We start from the raw sequence: 22,484 nt of genomic DNA, 5'->3' as shown, positions 1-22,484 counted from the left end.
CCATTTTGCTGAGTATAGGGGATAGTACACTGATGAGAAATACCATGTAACTGCATGTAAGCTGTGAACTCATTTGACAAATATTCCCCCCCTCGATCTGTACGACAAGCTTGTGGTCCACAAGCATTTTCAGCCATGGGACGGAAGTCTCTGAAAGTTGCAAAGGCACTTGACTTCATTTTTAAACCATACACCCAACAAAACCGAGTGTAGTCATCAATGAACGTGATGAAGTACAAGTGTCCTCCAAAAGATGGAGCCCTCATGGGGCCACAAAGATCACTATGAACAAGCTGTAATGGTCGGACAGCCCTCATAGCCCCATCTTTAGGAAAGGAATTTCTGTGCATCTTTCCAAGGATGCATCCCTCACATACATGCTTGAAGGGAACCTGGATAGGAGGAAGCTCATGCACCATACCTTGCTTCTGCAAGCGTACAAGAGATGGGAAGTTCAAGTGACCAAACCGAGCATGCCATAACTCAGTGTCACTCAACACACGGGATGTGGAGGCAATCACGGCATCATGAGAATAAGTACTCCTGTCATACATATCAAGCTTATACAAGCCATCGCATAATGTCCCAGAAAGCATAAGAGAAGCTGAATCTCTGCTGTCATACACTGAGCAACAATGATCAAAAAACTGAACCTTAAACCCAGATAATGCAAGGGCTGAAACAGAAATGAGATTCTTCTTAATGCCTGGTACATATAAAGTGTCACAAAGAGTAAAGCTATCCCCATCACATGCTGTTAGCTCCACATTGCCAATGCCTTTAATGGAGTAAGAGGCATCATTGTTGGCACACATAACTATGCCACTTGGAGGTGAATCCTGAAAATTGGCAAAGAGATCTTTGCAAAGAAGTGATGTGCTTAGAAGGACCACTGTCAAAGTACCAATCTCCAGCTGAGATTAGCATACAAGAAGCAGGCAAACTGCATGTAACCACTAATGCATATCCCTCATGAGCAAAGTTTGCCTCTTCTTTAGTGTCCACAGTAGCAGCCAAACCTTGTTGCTTCTTTTTCTTTTCACTCTCAATGCGCTTCCTACAGTAAGATGGCCAGGTTTTCTACAATAGTTGTATCTCTTCTTTTTCTTGTTGTCACCCTCTTTAGACGAGGTAGAATTTGAATGGGCATGTGGTTTGCCCTTAGGTTTACCACTAGATGAAGCCCCAGATTTACCTTTGTTTCGATCAAAGGCACCAAATGCTTGATCAGCAGAAAGCATAGTGGTCCTATTAGAACGAGGCTGCTCCTCCTGCAGTAAGAGAGTCACCAACTCATCAAAGGTATACAAGTTTGGATTACCCTTCATGAGTAGACGAAGAGTAGTAGCAAAACCCTGATAGGATTCTGGCAAACCCTGAAGCACTATAGATACAAGTGAACCATCTGGAATGACCTCATCAATATTGATGAGCTGCTCTCGCAAATCCTTGATGCGGGTAAGGAACTTGTCCATTGAGTCACCCTCATCCATATGCTCAGACTCAATCTTCTTGCGAAGATAGGCAACATAGGCCTCATTGCGAGCCTGATACAAAGAAGCAAGTACATCCCATGCACCCTTAGAAGAAGTGCATGAACAAATGTGCGGTATAACTTGCCTTCTGCATGAGAGGGCAATCAAAGCATGTGCCTGAGCATCCTTGGCATCCCATCTGAGCTGTTCTGGAGTGGGTGGCAAAGGTGCAAAAGATGTAGCACCACCCGAAGATACATCATCACCTACATCCATGGTTTCTGAAGTACTTGCTGTTCTGGAATGGGTGGCAAAGGTGCAGTAGCACCACCTGAAGATACATCATCACCTACATCCATGGTTTCTAAAGTACTTGCTGCTCGTGCAGGAGCAATGGGCCTAACATCAGCCCGTGATACATAAACCCACAAATTCTTTGCAACAAGTACATGTTTCATCATGTATGCCCACATAGGATAGTTGGTGCCATCCAGCTTATCCTCAACGGAAAGCATACCAAATAAATCACCAGTATGCCCAGACATGGTGGTCACAAGTGTGTTCAAACAAGTAGTAATGCTGCAATAATGCTGTAACTCCCAAAAAATTTTGGGAAATACTCCAATGCCAACCACATGTGCTTGCAATACCCAAAACTGCCTGTAAATAGTGCCAATTTCTACAAAATCGAGTCAATTTCTACAAAATCCTCAAATTTCTAGTGCAATTATGCACCAAATCTGCTGAAATCAATGCCAATGTTGCAATTGCAGGGTCAATGGTGAAAAGCCCCAAAAATAATGCAATTAATTTGCTAATTTTCTAGCAATTTTTGAATTTTTAAAAAATTGCAGAAAAAATCAGTAAGAAAATTAGTGAGGTTGTAGTGGGCAGCAGTACGGGCAACAGGTACAGTCGGCACACAGCAGGTCGGCACTGGGCAAAGAACAAGCGGCGAATAGTTGCAGATGGCGCAGGGTAGCAAGCTATTACGGGTGACGATGGTGGTAGGCGGCGGCGGCGGTGGAGATCTGTCAAATCTGGCACAAGCAAGGGTACAAGTCGACGGGCGCAGCTGTACAATCAACGGCGGCACAGATCTGGGGCAGGACGTGCAAGTCGACGGGCGGCGTCGTACGATGTACAGTCGGCGGCAAATCTGACAAGCTGCTCTGAGGGCGACGACAAATCTGACAGGCGGCGGTAGCTCTAAAGCGACGACAGATGTGGCAACACAGCGGATGCACAGGGAAAACCCTAACCCTAATGCTATGAAACCCAGCCTAACCCTAATGCTATGATGTGTGCAATAGGCTGAAGCAGGAGGAGAAGCTCAAGGGCAATGGGGGTAACCCTAACCCTAGCAGCACCTTGCTCTGATACCAATGTTGGGTAGGAGGGAACCTAGCCTGCACACACATACACATGCACACAACCTCAAGCACAGAGAAACGTGAGTGTTGGAAAAGATGTACTCTATGATATTATGAAAGTACAATGTGAGTACATAAAGTAGCCTAGGGCAAGGTGCCCAACACACATAAGTGTGTTCACACGGGGAAAAAACCTGTGTCTAGTCACAGGGAAAAAGTGCCCGTGAGCAAGCTGTGTTCACACTTGAACTAGCCGAGAGTGGTCATGACCAACAGAGAGGCACATGGAGAAGGATTTGTTAAAACTACTCATACTGCTCTTGAGCAGGAGAGAACATATGCAGAAGGGACTGTTGGAACTGTACATATAGATCATATTGATGTAAGGTCTGAGTTGGAGACGCTCAGGTGTCAAGTTAGACGCTATCGTGATGAGACAACAAAATGGCAATCTTTGAGAAAAGATCTTGATGTGTAAAAAGTTTTGAGTACAAAGAGGAAAATTTTAGCAGATGATGCAGCCTTTGAGGCAATGGCAGCAAAGATGGGATACAAAGACCCTCGTGAATTGGCTATTTCCTATTCAAAAGGATGAAAGGATGTATCCGAAGACTTCGGTGGAAGAAGGGCTTCCCGCCTGGAAGCACATGCAGATTCAGGTGATTTGGAAGAGGTCATATTGTTTCATGCCGAGAGTGTTCCCATCATGCTGATTCTACTCGATCTACAAGTACCACTCGGGATAGTAGAAAGAGGGTCAGAGATGAATCCCGTAACTCTAAAACTGATGTGTGTGGCAGATCTCATTCAAAGAAGAGAGCTATAGAGTTCAAGTCAGGGGCAAAGGACATTAAATTTGAAAATTTCTTTGGAAAGATGAAAATTACCAAAGCTCTTGCTTTTATTCGGCAATTTGAAATTGCTTTTTGCAACAAAGACTTCTCGAAAAAGTCTAAACTCAGGCATGTGGGTATGCATCTAAAAGACACATCTAGTGATTGGTGGATGGTCAAACTTTTGGATCACAGTGCTGCTTGCACATGGGCTGAATTTCAAATTCAGTTTTATGCTCAATTCCTGCCGCCAAACTTTGCTAAAAATGTGTGCAAAGAATGGGATTGGTTAAAGCAGGAAGATGGGGAGTCGGTGTAGACTTACATTGCCAACTATTGGAAGATGTGGCTGAAAGTTACCCCTTTCATGACACTTTCTGATGAAGAGAAGATAAGAAAGTTTGAGTCCGGGTTGCATCTGATCATTCAAGAGAGTCTTGAGGTGTATCCAAATCAAACTCTTCAGTAGTTAACACATTCAGCTACTATAGCCGAAAAGTTACACATAAAACAGAACAAGCTAGTTATGACCAAAAAAAGGGTGGACAACTCTTAAAAAGCGATCAGAAAGATACCCAGGATGCAAAGGAAGGCTCATCTAAGAAGCCGGGGGGCAAATGCAATGACCATGGACTGTCAAAACAGCAAAGGAATGCAAGTAGTTGTACAGAAAAGCCTCATGTAAATGTTGTGCCGGATGTACAAGGAAACACAAGACACAATTCTTCTGAGAGACTTATATGTAAAGCATGGAGACAGTTGAAAAATCAACCTGCATTATTTCTCTTTGATGATGCATCCACGGACAATTTCATTTATGTAGATGGCCACTGCCATAGGGTTGGATGTATTAGATTATGGCACTGAGATGGATGCAGATGCAGCTTTTGAGGGTAAAGGAGTTAATGTAATGCCAATTATTGGCAAGCTCTGCATTCACACACAGGGCTCCCTTGATCACGAGAGTTTTATGGTTGCTTCTCTCAAAGGCTGAGATGTTTTGTTTGGAATGTCTTGGCATGCTCGCATGGAACCAAAGAAATTATACAAAGCCAAGAAGATCAGTATTATGCATAGAGGTAGAAAGAAAGAAAGAAAGAAAGATTTTATTAACGTCTTCCAAAAGACCGAACTCGGCCTATGAGACAAATCGGAGTACCTGTATGGGGTATCCTCTGTCATCCCAACAAAATGAAAAAGTACTGAATAAAAAAGCTGAATCTGGGTGTGCAGGGGATGGAGCTCTATTACTAGGAGAATGCAAAGCTATATGCATGGAGTATACAATCATGATATGCAACCTAGCTAGCTCCATCCTGTACCATACTGGGGGTATAAAATGGTACCCTCTCTGTGAAACTGAGCTCTGATCTCTGTCATCTCTCTCTGGTATAGGCGTGGTGTCCGAAAGCCAGGTGTCCTCTGTCTCCTGCGGGCTCTAAGTGTCTCTGCGCTCTGGAGAGTAATTCCCTGCCGTGTAGGGGCTGGGAGGGGTATGGATCTCTGAAAAAATGTAGTAATCTGTGTCTGTCGCCCCCCCCTCTGGAGCTGTCTGAGCCTGTAATAATGTCTCTCTGTGGCGCTGTATGTCTAGAATGTATCTCCCCAGTATGCGCTGGTCTGCTGTCTCAAAGATCTGGCGTAGGGAATGTGGCTCTCTGAATAAAATGGGATATCTCTCTCTGATGGTTGTATATGCTGTGCATCTGCATACATAATGCTCCTCACTCTCCACCTCCTCTCTGCACAATCTGCATACCCTCTCCTCTCGGGGGATCCGTGCTGCTCTGCCAATCTCAATCTCCAATCGGTGTGATGAAACTCTGAGCTGACCAATAGCCACTCGGGAGCCGTGTGGTAAAAAGCCCTCCATGTATCTAGGTCTCTCTATAAATCCATCATCAGTGATACTCATGAAGTGATCTCTGTAGTATAGCATCTTCGGTGGAAGAGGTTGTGTAGGCGATATCCATGTCTCTCGTGTATAGAGCTGCCATAGATCCTGTCTTAATACTCTGTTCCTCTCACTATGAGAGAGACGGATATGTGGTGCATCCCTGTCGTACTGGAATGGTGGTAGATGATCCATGTCTAGGCCATGCTGTGAGAACCAATGTGTGACCTGTGCATACCATGATCCTCTGTCTCCTGCCTCAGCCAACTGTCTAGATGCTTGAAAAGCTCTGTATGATAATCTGTCCTGTGGCATCTCTCTGAATCTGTCTAGCAGGCATATAGTCTGAAATATGGCCTCTACCATCATAGGAGGCACAGCAAACTCTGCTCGGATAATGTCAGCAAACTCTGCTCGGATAATGTCATGAGGTACTGACGGTTTGCTGCGTATCATGCGTGCCATCATGAGGGCCTGTGGTCTCTCTATCTGTGTCCACCAATGGGTAGCAAGGCCTAGCGCCCATACTGCTGCTCCATACATCAATGCCGGTGTGACTAATGTGTCAAATAGCCACCCCTTCGTCCGGGGCTCCTGAAAATGCGCCTGGTGGCACTGTCTCTCTAGCATAGCCAATGCTGCATATTCCCGTGTCAATCTAGCTCTGGCTGCTGAACCCATGGTAAAGCGTGTGGCTGCTGCAGAGAAGGTAACCCCTAGGTACACATATGATGTCACCACCTCCACCTGGCATCCTGCGAGAGTGAATGTCAGCTGACTCCTGCCCTGTCTTGATGTATGAAAGACCATAACCTTGGTTTTCCCAAGGTTCACAGTAAGACCCCTTTGTGTGCAGAAATCATGGAGTGCATGTAGATGCTGCTGTAGACCACCTGGGGACTCAGACACTAATACAATATCATCAGCATAGAGCATAATATGTACTGAGGTACCTGCTAAATCAACTCCATCTCCGCCTCCCCGTGTAATGAAGTCAGCCACCTCATCAATGTATAACCCAAATAGCGTGGGGGAAAGTGGGCATCCTTGCTTCACACCAATGGTGCTAGCAATAGTCTCGGACATACCTCCTGGACATCTGACTCGCCCAAAAACCTGCTCATATAATGCATAGATGCCCCATGTCATATCTGCTGGTATGCCAAGAGACTGCAGGCGCTCAAAGAGCCTCTCTCGTGGTACTGTGTCAAATGCCTTGCGGAAATCCACAAAGCAGCAATAGAGCTTTCTCTTCCTCACTCTGGCCTGATCAATCATACATCTCAAAGTGAATACATGGTCAGTGGTAGAGAAAGCTCTCCTGAAGCCTGCCTGCCCTGATGAGCGTAAACCTGCTCACTCAGCATATAAGCTAAGCTCCTGCTCCAGCACTGCACCATAGAGTTTGGCCAGCACGTGGCCAACCATAACCGTCCTGTAGTTGCTCGGATCGAGCATATCCCCTGTTTTGTGAATCGGCACAATGGTGTGCATCGTCCACTCCGCAGGCAAACCCTCTGCTAGTGCCCTGTTAAACAGGTGTGCAAGAAAAGGAGCTAAAGAATCTACTGCATATATGAGATGCTCACCCTGCAGGCCCATATGGTCGGCGGCCCGTCCATGCTGTAGGCGGCGGATAGCTTCATGTACCATCGAGTGGGTAAAGAAGCTAGCTGTGGTAGGTCGAGGCTCCTGTGGCTGAGGTATAGGTGGCTGCTGTGGGGCATGGTATAGACCCTCTGCATATGTGTGCCATGTCTGTGGGTCTGCAATAGGTGTCGGGGTTCGGGGCTCTCTGAAGTGCCGCCATGAGACAGGGCTATCTCTACTCATGAAGAAATGAAAGATCTCTAGCTCCTGTATCTCTGCGAAGTCCCGCCTTTTGCGGCGAGTAAGTCTCCTCATCTCTCTCCTCGACTCCTGCTCTGTGATGGCTCCCAAGGCTCTCTGTATGCGGAGTCGTGAGTATAGGGCTCTGCACTCGTCATCGTACCATCTGTTCTGGGGCATAGTCCCAGGTCTCGCAGGCTCTCCTGAGTGTACACGATGTGGGAAGCTCTGTAATGCAGCCATGTGTAGGAGTGATGCGAGCTGGGCTATAATGGTATCCATAGATGCCAGGGGATCCATGAGTAGGAGCCCATCCTCTACTCTGCCAGTGTATATGTCTGCCATGTCATGTGTGAAGTAGATGGTAGTGTGTGGCGTCAGTATGTGGGGGGCTGGTGTTACTGGTGATCCGGCTAGTGAAAATGCCAAGTATGTATGATCTGCCCCAATAGGACGAGGTGGAATGGAGAATGAGGTGACAAGTTGTGATGCCTCCAAAGACCCCATAATGTAGTCTACCACCGTGCCTCCGGTCCGTGTATGACCCCCATGTGGGAAGCATGTCAGCCCTCCTGATCCCGGCCACTGTAGCATCCCGTTATAAATAACGAGACGATGCCTGGCTCCCAACTCTAGTAAGTGGTCCCCATAATGTCCTCTGTCTGGTCCAGTGTCCTCTGATGCCCGACTAGCCCCTATCTCCTCTGGATCCACAGGGTGGAGGATCTCCATGTCATCATAGTCATACACCTCACACTGTCTGCTCTGTGTGTGGGCATTGAAGTCGCCCGTAAGAAATACTTCCCCTAGTGTAGAATAATGCATAATCTCCTCTGATAGACAAGTGTATGGCGAGGCTCCTATCTCCTCCTCTTGTGGCATGTCCTCTGTAATGACATAGGAGGATCCTGATGGAGAAGAGTAACATAGAGCTATATATATAACCCTGTCCTGTGAGAGCTGTAAGCTGATCCACATGTATCTGGCCTCTGGATCCTGTGCTACCACTCTCAGTCTCCCCTGTAGCTCCCGTCTAAATAGGACTGCTACTCCCCCCGACCCTCTTGAGGTACCCTGGCGTGTGGTCCTCCTGTATGCTGACTCCCACTGGAATCCCTCTACTCGAGGTAGCCCTCTCTCTCTGGGCTCTGATGTGTCTCTGTCAGAAGTATGATGTCTCTCCCCACCATAACATGCTCCAGTCGTCCAGGCTGCACCCATAGTGAACCATTACAGTTCCATACTGCTATGTGTATCTCTGTCAGGGGCCTGGTCTGTGTCCCATAGGCCCCAAACCGCTAATCCATGGGCCGGCCATCAATGATGACCCGACCATCTCGATAGAAGGCCTTCTTGCCTTCTCTCCTCGCGTGTAAGACTTGTGGCATGCAAGTTCTCCTATGCTCAAGCTGCATCTTCGTGAGATCATCATCCAAGAAAATAGGAGCTCCCTCTAAACCCCGTAGTATGACCCTCTTCCTCATGAAGGTGACCCTCTCCGTCTCTCCTGCAAACTGTAGGATGAGGGCTCGCTTGCGTGTTGAGTCTTTCCCGGCTCTCCATGCTTTGGTGAAGGGGAGAGGGTGCTCTTCCTTGTAGCCGAGCTTCATGCATAGAAGCTATCCATCTTTCTCGGGAGTGGAGTCGAGTGTCTCGGCTATACCTGTGACTCGAATGTTGAGGCGGCGGGCATGCCTCATCTTCTCCTCCTCAATGGTGGTGTGAATGATTTGGTTTTCTTCCCTTTGAGTTATAGATGTTGGTACTCCAGGAAGTACCATACCCATTGTGAGTCATGTATAGGACAAAAAAGTAATAAAGAAATCCGCTTGTTCTTACCTGGTTTTCATAAGAGAGAATGCTTAGCATGAAAGAGTGAATGTTGGCCAACTAACTCGAGAGCGTATATACTTCTTACATCACTATAGTAATTATTTTCGAGATGCGTTGCTTGGTGATTTACCACCTGAGTGTCCCGAAGATCATCGTACTAATGTAATACCCGGAAACACACCGCCTAATTGGCCTCCTTACAGGGTAAGTGCTAGTCGGCAAGAAGAGATTATGGCGCAAGTAAATGACTTACTTGAGAAAGGGTTGATATAACCCAACCCTTCGGTACATACAGAATGTGCATGGATTATCGTGCTCTTAACAAAGTAACGATAAAGAACAGGTTTCCCATTCCACGCATTGATGACATTCTAGACAAACTTGAAGGTATAGCTTGCTTTAGCCAAATTGATCTCAAGAGTGGCTTACCATCAAATATGTGTGGCACCACAAGATGTACATAAAACTGCCTTTCATATGCAGTTTGGACTTTATGAGTCTTTGGTAGTGCCGTTTGGACTTACCAACACACTGGCCACGTTCGATACTATGATGGACATGATTTTCCAAAAACACAGACAATTTACAGGTAGTTTTTTTAATGATATCATTGTGTTTTCCAAAGATGAGGAATAACACTGAGAGCATTTGGCTATTGTGCTCGAAGAGCTTCGTAGTCACAAGCTCTATATTAACGGGTAAAAAGAGTGAATTTTTGTTATCATAAATCCACTATCTTGGTCACATAGTATCCAAGGAAGGGATACGTATGGATCCAGCCAAATTGCAAGCGATTAAGGATTGGCCAGAGTTGCGAACCGCACATGAAGTTTGAAGTTTTTGGGATTGTGCTGATATTACCATTGTTTTATGAAGCACTTTGCTGAAATTGCTTCACCACTCGATGATTTGACCAAGAAAAAGGTTGTGTTTCAGTGGGGAGATGTACAAAAGAAGGCTTTCCATGGTTTAAAGCAAGCCACCGTGTCTAGACCAGTTTTGATTGTGCTAGATTTGCATAAACCGTTCTCCGTTGAATGTGATGCATGTGGAGATTGTATTGGTGCAGTATTAAACCAGGAAGAACATGCTGTAGCATATGAAAGCCACCGTTTGTAACATGGAGAACTCCACTTGTAGGTTTATGAGAAAGAACTTTTGGCAGTGATCCATGCTCTCACAATGTGGAAACATTATTTGTTGGGAGCTGAATTTACCGTTAAGACGGATCATCATCAGTCTTCGGTACTTTCTTATGCAAACTAATTGTCTGAAAAGCATATGAGATGGGCGAATTTCCTCTCTATGTTTCATTTTCAGATTTTACATACTCCTGGAAAGAAGAACATAGTGATTGATGCGCTTTCCCGAAGGCCTCAAGTTCATGCCATTACCGTAGCCGATCATCAAGATCTCTCAGATGTGCGTGATGTGCGTCACACAAATGATGATTTTCAGCATATATGGGCTGATTTGCAGCAGGGTAAACCAGCCTCAAACTATTTCATACGCGATGGATGTCTAATGATGTAGAATCACCTTTGTGTATAAAAATTTAAGGCAAAAGGTGTTGGATGAATGCCATACACCACCTTATGCAAGACAGAGGAATTCTTGCCACTACACAGGCTTTGGCCACAAATGCGTAAAAACATCGATGACTATGTACGCCAATGTCTGGTTTGCTTGAAAGTCAAATTTGACAGGCATAAGGCTCTAGGGTTGCATCAAGTGTCGCCGATTCCGAATCAACCTTGGGAGAATATTGCCATGGATTTTATCACGGATCTTCCAAAAATACAGCAAAGAAATGATCCTATTTGGACTATTGTGGATAGGTTCAGTAAACAGGCACGTTTCATTTCAGTACAGAAGATCATAAAATCAGAGCATACAGTGAAGATGTTTTTGGCCCAAATCTTCAAGCATCATGGCATGCCAAGACGATTCTGGGGATCGTGATCCTCGCACCACTAGTCTCTTTTGGCACGCTCTATTTGATAATATGGGAACCAAATTGAATTTCTCTTGTGCTTATGATCCACAGACGGATGGGCAGAGTGAAATTGCAAATTCAGCAATGCTTGATTTGCCGAAATCTTATCTCTGAGACCGTAAATCAGACTGGGAGAAGTATTTACCACTTGTTGAGTTCGCCTACAACAATATTGTGCATACTCCTTCGGGTAAGGCATCCTTTGAAATTGTTTATGGTAAAGTTGTTTTGGCTCCTATTCTACACACCAAGGTTGAAATATTTGCAAGCAGATCAGTATGTCAGGGATTTGGACATTGCCTTTTCATAGGTCAGGACAGCTATACAGAGATCTCAGGAAAAGCATAAGAAAGTTGCAGATAAGCATCAAAAACAGTTGCAATTCAAGGAGGGTGATTGGATTCTATTAAAATTCCAAAAAGCTCGCCTCTGTGAGAAGCCAGGCAAAGAGGGCATATATCCAAAGCTCTCTTGCAGGTGTTATGGACCATTTCAAATATTAGAAAAGATCAATGAGGTAGCTTTTCGATTGGTGTTACCAAATCATTGGCGGATATATAATGCCTTTGAAACCGTATGTTGGTCCTGAGCTAGTAGTGGAGGACCAACCTGAGATTGATGAGTTGAAAGGGATCCTGTAACTTGAGCATATTGTCTTTCACAAGGAACAAAAAGCAATTGGTGCCAAGCTTGTGCAGAGATACCTTGTCAAATTCAGAAACTAGCCAACACTAGATATCTCAAATTTAGAAACTACGGCTTACTTTAAGGAGTACGCAGGTCTCCTTACTGCCTATATGGACGCTTTTTAGTTGCAGACAATTGATTAGAAGCCGGGAGGGATGTCACAATCCTCTAGAGAGCTATGACATGCAGAAGGATTTCCAGGATGTTGTCTTGGAAGTATCCACATGAGCATGATGGACTCACTCATGAAAGGGTGGTAACCCTAGTGAGTGAGTATGTGAACTCATGGAAGGGTGGTAACCCTAGTGAGTTATGTGAACTCATGGAAGAGTGGCAACCCTGGTGAGTTATGTGAACTCATGGAAGGGCAGTTGCTGTAGTGAGTACTTGGATCCTGCATGGGCGGTGCCCGTGGTCGGGAGTACTTTGGTGTACAAGATGGCAAGTTAGGAGATTTAATCCAAATTATTGAGCACAAGCATATGCTTGTGAAATGCACTGGCATATGTGACTTGTTTTGTTGCCTAGACATTGCGTGGTATTTTGCCCATGGGCATCAGGGACGCCTAGACACCCCGTGGACGAGTGTGTGCACATCTCTTTGGGGCTAAGGAGGCGATTTTATGTGTTTTAAGTGTGCACACTTAACTCTATTTAAATATTATTTCCTTGTTTACTAAAGTTTATGGCTACAGGTTCAAACTCATTAGAATTTGGGCGGACAAACTTATAAGTTATAAGTGAGTTCACATCAGGGTAGACTATAATAATGTACCGAGGCCATTCACTAGTGATGGGCACCCGGGCATATGGTTTAAATCCACAAGTTGCTCAAAGAGGTTGGGGAGATATTTTTGAAGCCCACAAGTTGCTTTTTTGGGAACCCTGGTGTGTTGGATAAGGCAGGGTTACATGTAGGTACACACGTGGGGAGGCTAGTATTTGTTAGAGCCGGTTGACTCCTTCTAGAGGTGGCACAAGGCTGTTGGACAGCGTACACAGGTGTCGTAGGGCTGGTCGGCTGCTTCTACATGTGTCAAAGAGCCAAGTGACTCCAAAAACAGCTGTTACAGGCTCTAGAGAGCTGGTCAAATTGTCTACAGGCTTTGGACAGCTGACGGACTTGCATACTGGACTCCACAGGACAGTTTTCTTGCTGTTTTTGTGCTGGCTGAGTGCACCGGCAGCATATACAGGGCTGGTCAACACCTTCTCCTACTTCTCTATAGGCTGGCTGAACTGTTTTCAGCATAATACCAGGGAGGACTCAAAGATTTCACTAACCGGAATAGATACAAGATTTGCCTGGCAACTATACTGCTCACAGGTTGCTAAACGAATTGGTCAGAAGGGCTGTCCAGGATTGTTTTTGGGACTGTCTGGACAGTATGCAGGCTCAATTCAGTCATGAAGAGGGGGTGGCCCAACTTCAGCCCCTAGTGCTGTGTCATGTGCATGCTTATCTTTTGGTGATTACAGGATGTATATGTTCTTGCTATTTGTGACAAATGTATTGGAATATGTCTTTGATGTGATGGATGCTGAATGTATGTTGTGTTTTGGCAATTAGTTTATGTATTCGCATGCCCGTCTGTGACACCCTCATTTTCTGTTGTCTCTTTGAGGGTTCCGAGCATGTACATTTAGCCTATGGCTGCTATCTTTCTAACTAATAGAAGGATCTCTTTCTCGGGGTTTTGGGGGGGGCGGGGGGGGTTGGGGGGTGGGGGGTGGGGGGTGGGGGGGTTGGTTACATTTCAGGTAAGCCCTCACCAATAACTTTTTTGTCATCTTTAATCAAAGGCTTTTGGATGGAGGCCAATTCTAATCATGAAAATTATTATTAAAGTGGGTAATTTCTGTAAACGTGTAGAAAATTTCTCTTGGGAAATGGTGGATCAACAAGCGACCAGTGCACCGCTAGGTTGTAGGGGCCTGCTGTATCTCCCATATTTAAATGGTAAGGCTCTCTTTGTTTCAAAAGCTCAATTTTTGTTCTCAATGCTTACATCAGTATTCATTTTTATTCCCTCTTTCTATTAGTTGGAAAAAGGTATCTGTAGTATGTACAATGCAGACTATCACCTCCAAAAGAGGAACAATCTACAAGTGAAACCCTTGTGTAAGGTCAAGAACAAAATATAAGGAGGATCCCTCTCTTGCTGACCGCTTGCAGAGGAGGCTACATTGGATTTTGAGTGGACGGGTAAGGGAACCATAAAAAATATCACTACATCTGGCCTATCAAATGTGCCAAGCGGTGATGCTGCTGATGAGCTCCCATTTATGGCCCACATGGTCCCTGGGGTCCATGGAGGCATGGAGATCGAAGAGGCACAAATGGACAATATCCAAAAATGAGTGAGCTGGAGTGTTAGGCACATGCCAATCTCCTCGTAGAGTAAAGCCGACCCCACGTCCTTGGACCAAGTGATCGACCCCCAAGTGATCTACTGGAGCATGCTGGGCTCGGAGGCTAACAAGCAAAGAATCCTCCAGTAGACCTGCTCCGCCTTTGGACAATCCCAAAGGCAATGTCACTGGGTCTCCTGGAGATCGCCCCATTGGCCCCGGCCCGCAAGTAATAGGTTGACTTGCAATGGCCAATCACATGTCCGCCATGAGGCTTGTGTTTGCTAGCAGCCAAAGAAAGTAGGGGAGGGCAGGATCTTCCAAAGCTGGGGCCGAGGAAAGGGGACGAGATCCTGGGCGTCAGTGGGTGGCAGAAGGAGTGCCATTGATCTTCTAAAGCAGAATACTGTGGCCTAATGTGGCCGAATATTGGAAAGAAGGGGATGCCAGAGGCCTCTACGCGGTGGGGTCCCTCCAGTGCTGCCACTCCTGCGTTCCATTGTAGCCAGAGAGAGGGCTTTTCTCCTAGAGCCATAGATACCATGATGGGTCATCTGCATATCTGCTTTACAAAAGATGTAAAAGATAAGAGCTTTGTAAACTGAACAACTAGATCATAGTGCTCTCTTTATGCTTTACGGGCTGCAGGATAACTGAGTAATACACAGTGATCTCCTTTACAATGCTGAAATTTACTGCAAACTCAGGACTTGGCTGCTTATGCTGATTGCTGAGTTTCAGGCTGCTTCTGGGTTTCATTCTAGATTGATTTAGGCCTTCAGGCTGGGAGCATGTGTTCTGGGATTGTGGAGATAGCAGATGGGCGAATATATGCCCTATTTAAAGGGTAGACCTGTCCAACTGGGGCTGCTTGCCTTGCTGTCGATCAACTCAGGGCTGAAAACCCCTTCTTGCATTCCTTTTATGCTGAAACGGGGCTGTCACATGCATCCAGGCCCAGCTGTGTATGAGGTGCCCAATTAGGGGCTTCTCTGGCCAAAAAAATGCCCCAAAACAGTCCCAAACTGAATGCTTTTCTGCTTCAACTTCTGCTGGCCTGATTTTCACGCTTCTGGTCTGCTTTGCTGCATATTTTCTCCAACCAGTTACCGTGTTATGACAGATGATTATGCTCATGGTGTGCATGGTTGATGGGATCTAATTTGCATAGAAAATGCTTCTTTTTCATGATATCCCCTGAAGTCTGTTTGGTGTATGGGAATGTGTTTAATAGAGTGATTGAATGTTAAGCTTGTTATTGCTCTCACCATGCTCTATCCCTTGTATCAAAATAGGAGAACGCTGTCCATTCGAAGATCCAGAAGCTCGTGCTGCTTTTGTTGGCATTTCAACTTCTATCTCTTCCATGGAAATGTATCGATCTGTAAGATTAAGTTTTTTTGAGGACTTCCACTATGTTACCTATGTCCCATTCTGCGTGTAAAACTCAGGATGAAGAGACAACAAGAATTCTTAATTATTATCTCCGTTTTTAAGTGTTAGCACATGTTTTCTTTGCAGGTGATGGAAGGAGTTTCCTTTGCTTTACTCTCAGCAAGGGAAGCTATGATGGATTCCCATGAGCTAGGTAAACCTATTTTTTTTAAAAAAAAATTGTAACCTTAAAATACTTGCTTCTAAAAGTAAAATGTTATTCTTTCCTAGTGGCTATGGTACCACATTCCCCAGCTGGGGGTGCGAACCCAACACTTAATACGATATATTACTCTGTTACATCTTTATGGGATTCCTCTAAGAATGAGTATGTAATAGGGAGTCTATAGGGGGCTATGGGATTCCTCTATGAATGTGTATGTAATAGGGAGTCTAGAGGGCTATGGCAGTGGGTGAGGTGGCTGATTTTAGGAGAAATGTCCAAGGGGGAGGCCGTAGTAAAGGTGCAGGCCCAAAAAGGGCTTTAACTTTAGAGGGCATTTCTCCTCAAATCCCGATATAAGATATTATTCTGTGTTACATCATCTGTATTTATGGGCTATGCCGGTGGGTGAGGTGTCAGATTTGAGGAGAAATGCCCAAGGGAGAGGCCCTAGTAAAGGTGAAGGCCCCAGAAGAGTGTTCAACTGTCGAGTTCATTTATCCTCAAATTAGCCACCTTACCCACTGGCATAGCCCTCTAGACTTGTATGACATACCCATAAACACTAGTGATATATGGCCTACTATGAGATACGGGGGAGATTCCATTGCCTATTCCGAGGGGTTTGTTCCACTCGCATGGGTGATGCAGTATGATGATTAGAGATGCGTAGGCGTGTACTTGCTGAAGCTCAGACATTATAGGGATGTAGTACTGAGACATCATACTGAGAGGCACAGTTGACGTGATACTCCTCAGAGGGCCATTACAGATTTCTTTAGTCTACATGCATCCACATCAGAGCTCACCACCCTCACCAGCAGTCAGGCCCCACGCCCTAGAGGGGTTCTTAGTGATAGAGCTCGATATATTTTGTGAGCCCGACCCCACCCGCCTCCCTGCCAAGCATCACGATTCTCCACCCTGACATATACAAATCCAGGAGGCTCTTAGACACCATGACATGCTTCCATCACAGAGGCCTGGTATTCTCTTGGCCATCAGGTCGGTATTGACTGAGGCAGGCATTACCATTAGTTGATCATGGGTAGTTTACCTCATACACAGAGTCATATGCTGATATCACATGCATATACACTAGCGAGAGTTGTGTTTCATTTTCTTTTAGTGACATTTTCCATGGCTTAGTATATCCATGGTATCAGTCATGGTCTCATAGACACTTTGCCTTTTTGTAGACGTTAAGACGTTAATATTACTTTCTTTCTTTCTCCCCTCTCCCTCTCTCTCTCTGTAGATAGAAAAAGTCAAATGGTAGTCTTATTGCCTCCTATGGTCCTGTGTTTGATCTACTTTTTGTGGATGATGTTTTTAGGGCCTCTTCGATTAGTCGGTGGTGGTGCAAGGTATCAATGCTCATAATTTCAATAACCATATTTGCTGTCTAAAGCTCAATGATATCAGAAGGTAGGTCTCTAAAGTTCAATGATATCAGAAGGTAGGTCTCTATCTTATCTTCTGTGCGTTTGCATGATGATTAGCATTAATACCAACACATATTTGATCACACATTTTGATGCACATATGGACAAGGGTGTTACACTTTGCCATAGATGGTTGTGGGGGATCTGGGTTTTGATTTTTTTAATTGATGGAGCTAGAAACCTACTTTTCTTTCTGGACGTAAGTAAGGTAAATAAGCTGAAGTTGCTAACAGTAAGGAATCCATAGAAAGTCACAATTGAGCAGAACCATGTGTATATTGGAAGGCATGGGTTGCTCACATTGTTTTCTTAGACCCTTAGCCTCATGAAATCCCTAAATTTCATGATGCCTCAGCCTCAAGAGCTTTGATTTCCGATATCATACATAACACCCAAAGAGGCTTTGGTCAAGATTGTAGCATCTTGGGCACCATCTTTACCTCTCGGGAACACTGAACTTACAGAATTCAGTCAGATGTCCTCTTTATTGACCTCAAGAAGGCCTATAATTGGATGTATTGGAGCTCCTTATTGAGAGTCTTACAAGGATTCAAAAAAAGACAGCTTCCTACTCTTCAAATTTCAGCCACATATTGGATGCCAATAGGTCAGTTTGCCCACTACTGGCTCCTTGTCTTTCTTTGGAGAAGGGGATGGTTTCTTGGTCGCAAAGGCTGCGAGGCACAAGGGTTCTTTGCTTTGACAATGACAGGGCAATGAGCTGTTGGATGCAAAATTTGTCAATGATGCCATTGTACACATAGCATAACCTTCAGAGGTTGTAGTCAGCCGCAAAGGTGTTTTTCCTAGCCTTACATACTCTCGTCAAATGGAAAAAATCTTTCATATTTGAATCAGTTCTATCCCTCCACCTCCATCATGGTCAGCAGAAAGTGAATCTTGGCCATACACTGCTGGCATTTCATCAATAGAAAAAAAGTACAGAATAAAGCTAACACCTGGACATGTCAGCACTTGGAATTTAAAAGTATTCCTTTCATTAAAAAGGACATGTCAGCCATTCCAATCAGCACTGCAAAATCATTTATAAAAACCTCTGTAATATGAAGTAGACACATCAACACTGAAGAATTTCCCAAAAAGATACATATTTGCTTTCAGCAAACATGATGGCTTGGGCTGCTGGGGATGAGGTGGGCATCACTTTGGTGCAAATCACCAGGGCATGGTGATCAGTTTGCCATGTCACAAGCTTTGGCCCTTAGAATTTGGCAAAAGCTAATCTATTGGAGGATCACTTACCTCCCTTTTTTGTGTACAGCATCAAATAAGGTACTCCTAGTGATTAGAAGTTTGATCTTTGCAGAAAGTGCCTCTTCAAGCATATAAAACCTTCCTCACTTTTTAATTCGAGTGCATGTAAAAGAAACAGTGTATAAAGACAGTTTCTTTAATGTCAGGTCCCCCATATGGCCCATGATACTTGCAAATGTTTTTGGGCAAACAGTGGATGTTTTGGAAGATGCACAGGTCTGTTACATCCAATTGAAAATAATAAAAAGTTTATCGTATGCATTTATGAGAGTTTAATAAAGATCAGTCCAAGCAATGAGGTCAGTTGAGTCTTATAGATGTGGTCTGACGTAAACCGGGTTCACTGCACCAGGGTTTCACCGCTAATGGGTGATGTTTTGCAGGATGTAGGAGTCAAGGGTGCAGCTCTGTTGGCTGGAAAGTGGCTTGGTTGGCATTCTACTTTATCTCCAAGTGGTATGTGTCAACATTTTTTTTTGGGTTTCCTCTTTCCAACTTCGTTGAAGCTGACTTTTTAGATTCTTTTTGAGCAAATATATCTCACACAGTTGCACACGCACGTGCATGCATTCCTTCACCTGACCATGACGCTCAGGAGCTTGAAGATGGAGCAGGCTGAACTTTGTTTCTTAAGTGCTCAACAATGATGAGTCGGTATAGTCTGGTTGCTAGTCCCATTAGCTTTCACATGCAAGTTGCATAGGACTGTGATGATTGGCGCGTGTACAACCCACACACACATGCACACATGACCCTCTCCTTTGCCTGCCCATGATGCACACATGCCTGAACATGGAGATAATTTCTTTATTTGTAGAGTGCTTAATCATTACAAGCCAGTTTAGATCCACGTGTAATTTGCATAGGAGTGATGATTGGCACTACAGTGGAATGAGAAGGGGTGGATGATGGATTTTGGACACGTCTGGCCTGTTTTTGTGTTGCTCCAACTTTTTAAGGGGAGTAGCAACAATCCCTTTGCAATCTCACAAGCTCTCAGCTTGTACCTTAAGCCACTCTACCATGAAAACGTTTTATGCTGTGGCTCTGAATATCAGAGTTCTCACCAGGTGAGACGAAGAATTCATAAAGGCTTCATTAAGGCTTGACTCAATCAGAATGTTTGTGGACGAGTAAATAAAGAGAGGTCTTTTGGACAAAGACAGGATCCTCTCATCCTCATTATAGCTGACCAGCATAGCTCTATGCGGGCTTTGAGTCACCATCAAGGTAGCATATCCAAGACCCAAAGCATTGAAGTAGGTGGCTAATAGCATGGAAAACACCAAAAGTTCCACTGAGTCCATTGCCAGCTTGGTAGCGAGAGAGGAGACTGCATAAGCCCTCTCATTAAAATCTGTGATGCAGATGTAATGAAGAACTATAAGAATATAGCACAGCAGAAAGATAGATAGCAAAACAAAGTGCAATAGATAGAGAATGGAGAGAATTTAAAATTTTGAGAGAGGTACAATGTGATGGTGCTATCCACCCGTACGCTCTCAAGTAGAGCTTAGATGGTGATCTAGATAGACTCTGCATGGAGGAAGTACTAAGTGTAGAGGGTGTGGATACTCACAAGCATTGGATGCCTTAGCTTGTGATAACTATGTTCATATATAGTGTTGCAGGTGTAGTAGGCGTGTATACAACGCGGGCGGTTACGCGGCATAGACACCATCCTCAAAACATGGCCAGTCGACTACCACCCACTAATAATGAACCCATATTGTCAGGCCGGGGACTCCCGACCCCGACCCCCTGCCACGGCCCCCCGGGACCTCAAGCTGGGTTACTGCCTTGGGCTCAAGCTAATGCTTGAACCCTTAACCATCAATGGTCATAATAATAACCCTATTGGCATCTAAGCCAGGGTTCCCACCAATGGCTTCTCCTCATAATGGGAGCCTTTTCAAATGTGCACCAAACATAGATGTGAGATACATGCTGAGAGGTGGGCATTGAGTGTATACTAACATGCCTTTAGTGGAACAAGTATGTAAGGTGAAAGCCACCACCATAATTGTAAGACCCCTAATGCTAGGTGAAGGGTGTTTAATCCTCAGCCCTCATATGTCTCGCGTTCCAATGGCTCATGTGAGAACTAAGTATAGAGTAGGATGCTAAACATGTCCTAATCATGGTCAGCACTTTATTCACATCACCAGTGATAATCATTGATGAAGCTAAGGGTTAAACGTTTCTTTATCTTTAGCTGAATCTCTATCTAAAAATAACTCGTGCAATCCTTGTTAACCATGGTTACACGTTTTATTTGGAGCTTAACTGGAACATATCATACATACAGGAAGTGGCCATCTTTTACAGAACATTATCAACCCTTCGAAAGTGAATTCGTGATTTATAACAACCATACCTTGAGATCAATTTTATGAATGGGTTTGTCTAATAGAGTTGCCAACTTTCATCAAGGGAATTTTTCTCTATAGGAGAGCCTGCTAGTCGTGCTCAATATCTATGGTCTTTTGAAAGGCAGCCATAATCTAGCTTTCAAACCTGTGAAGGCTATGTGCTTTTGGTGGACTTCCTCTTGCTAGTGCAGCAACCTCCTCTAGTGAGCATCCAAAGTCTCTATCAATGTTTCCGTGAAGAATGAGCAACTTTAATAGGGTCTTATCCCGAGGAACCATGCTATCAAGCTCTACTCTACACGGTGTAGCTAACATTTATTTCTGTTCAACTTGCTGAGGTGTGCCATTCACTTCTCCATCTATTGTGTAGTTAGGCATGCCCACATGCAACAAGTGATGAGGCTTATTGAAAGACCCACTATCACAAGTTCATTGGTGTGTATTGCAACTTCTTATTGTGTATGGGATGTGCTCATTGTTAGCGATGACTGTATTTTCTTTATTAACCTTCTTTTCTTGTCTCATTTATGTTGCATTAATTTGTTTGGGTTAGCACTGTTTTTTAAGGTCTTGGGATGTGTTGTGGCATTTCACAGGTGATTGGTTAAGAGTAAACAGAACATATCATCCATGTCCCAGTGATGTTGAGACGTACCGGGACTTGTTTGGTGCTTACAGTAAAGCATACCTTGGTCTGCAGGAAACCTTCAAAATGATGTCAAAGATTTCAAAAACTTAAGGCACAAACATGTTAACTAAGCTTGTTAATTCGACTTTTTGTTACGTGGTTCAAACACTAGCACTAGCACTAGCACTAGCACAAGCACTTGCAGTGGCAGTAACACTGTTACTAACACTAATATTAAATCCTAGATCCTATCTGGGGCACTCGTATCACATTTTAGTGTTGAAATGTGGCATGTATGAACAAGGAATGCTGCCTCTCAGGAGCTTGTCTCCATAAGGATGAAGTTAATTGTATAGAACCTTTTGGATTATCAACAACTTATACAAGAGTCAAAGTGCATGGTTGATCTTTTGAAATGGTGCATGACTTAATTGGGGAATTTGTGAGTTAAGAAAGCAATCTTAACCTCAACCTTCTGAAGTCAATTGAGTAACCATTCCTTGCATTTACTTGGTCCAACCAACCCATGCAAAGTATAAAACTCGAACAAGTGTGTTATTTGAACTGTCATTGACAAGTCATTCAAGTTGTCTATCTTGATGATGGTTTTCAACAACTTGTAGTCGGATAAAAAACCTTAAGTCTTGGTATTCAATGTATTCCAAAGCATACTTGATGTTTTCATTAGGAAGCCCTGGAGTCAAAGTATCCAAGGTGTTAGCCCTATTTGATAGTCTCACACTCTAAATTGGGTTTGCATGTCCTCAAGGTAATAGAATTGCAGGCGATTCTCTTATTGGTGATTCCTCACATTCAAGCACGAGTGATCAAGTTGCAGGCATTAACAATCTCCTCATAGCTCCACAATGTGATTGCTTTTTGCCATGTCTTTCA

General features: G+C 44.4%; 1 protein-coding gene across 4 annotated transcripts in view; it reads left to right on the top strand.

Annotated features, from left to right (window-relative positions):
* LOC147615987 (uncharacterized) overlaps positions 1-22,006 on the top strand; it is a 131,754-nt gene extending 109,748 nt beyond the window's left edge. For 2 of the 4 annotated variants that reach the window (XM_086778618.1, XM_086778617.1), the window contains 7 exons: positions 13,795-13,881; positions 15,569-15,657; positions 15,795-15,861; positions 17,207-17,237; positions 18,737-18,806; positions 18,974-19,046; positions 21,559-22,006. In XM_086778618.1, coding sequence (XP_086634744.1) covers positions 13,795-13,881; positions 15,569-15,657; positions 15,795-15,861; positions 17,207-17,237; positions 18,737-18,806; positions 18,974-19,046; positions 21,559-21,701 — 560 coding nt within the window. In that variant the 3' untranslated portion in view covers positions 21,702-22,006. The remainder of the gene's footprint in view (positions 1-13,794; positions 13,882-15,568; positions 15,658-15,794; positions 15,862-17,206; positions 17,238-18,736; positions 18,807-18,973; positions 19,047-21,558) is intronic. The other 2 variants (XM_086778619.1, XM_086778620.1) reach the window with 2 other exon arrangements.
* The last annotated feature ends 478 nt before the right edge of the window (positions 22,007-22,484 follow it).

Source organism: Cibotium barometz, chromosome 39, assembly GCF_041138505.1.
Source record: "Cibotium barometz isolate CiBa-2024 chromosome 39, ASM4113850v1, whole genome shotgun sequence".
NCBI classification, from domain to species: domain Eukaryota; kingdom Viridiplantae; phylum Streptophyta; class Polypodiopsida; order Cyatheales; family Cibotiaceae; genus Cibotium; species Cibotium barometz.
This window is presented reverse-complemented; position numbering and strand designations above follow the sequence as displayed.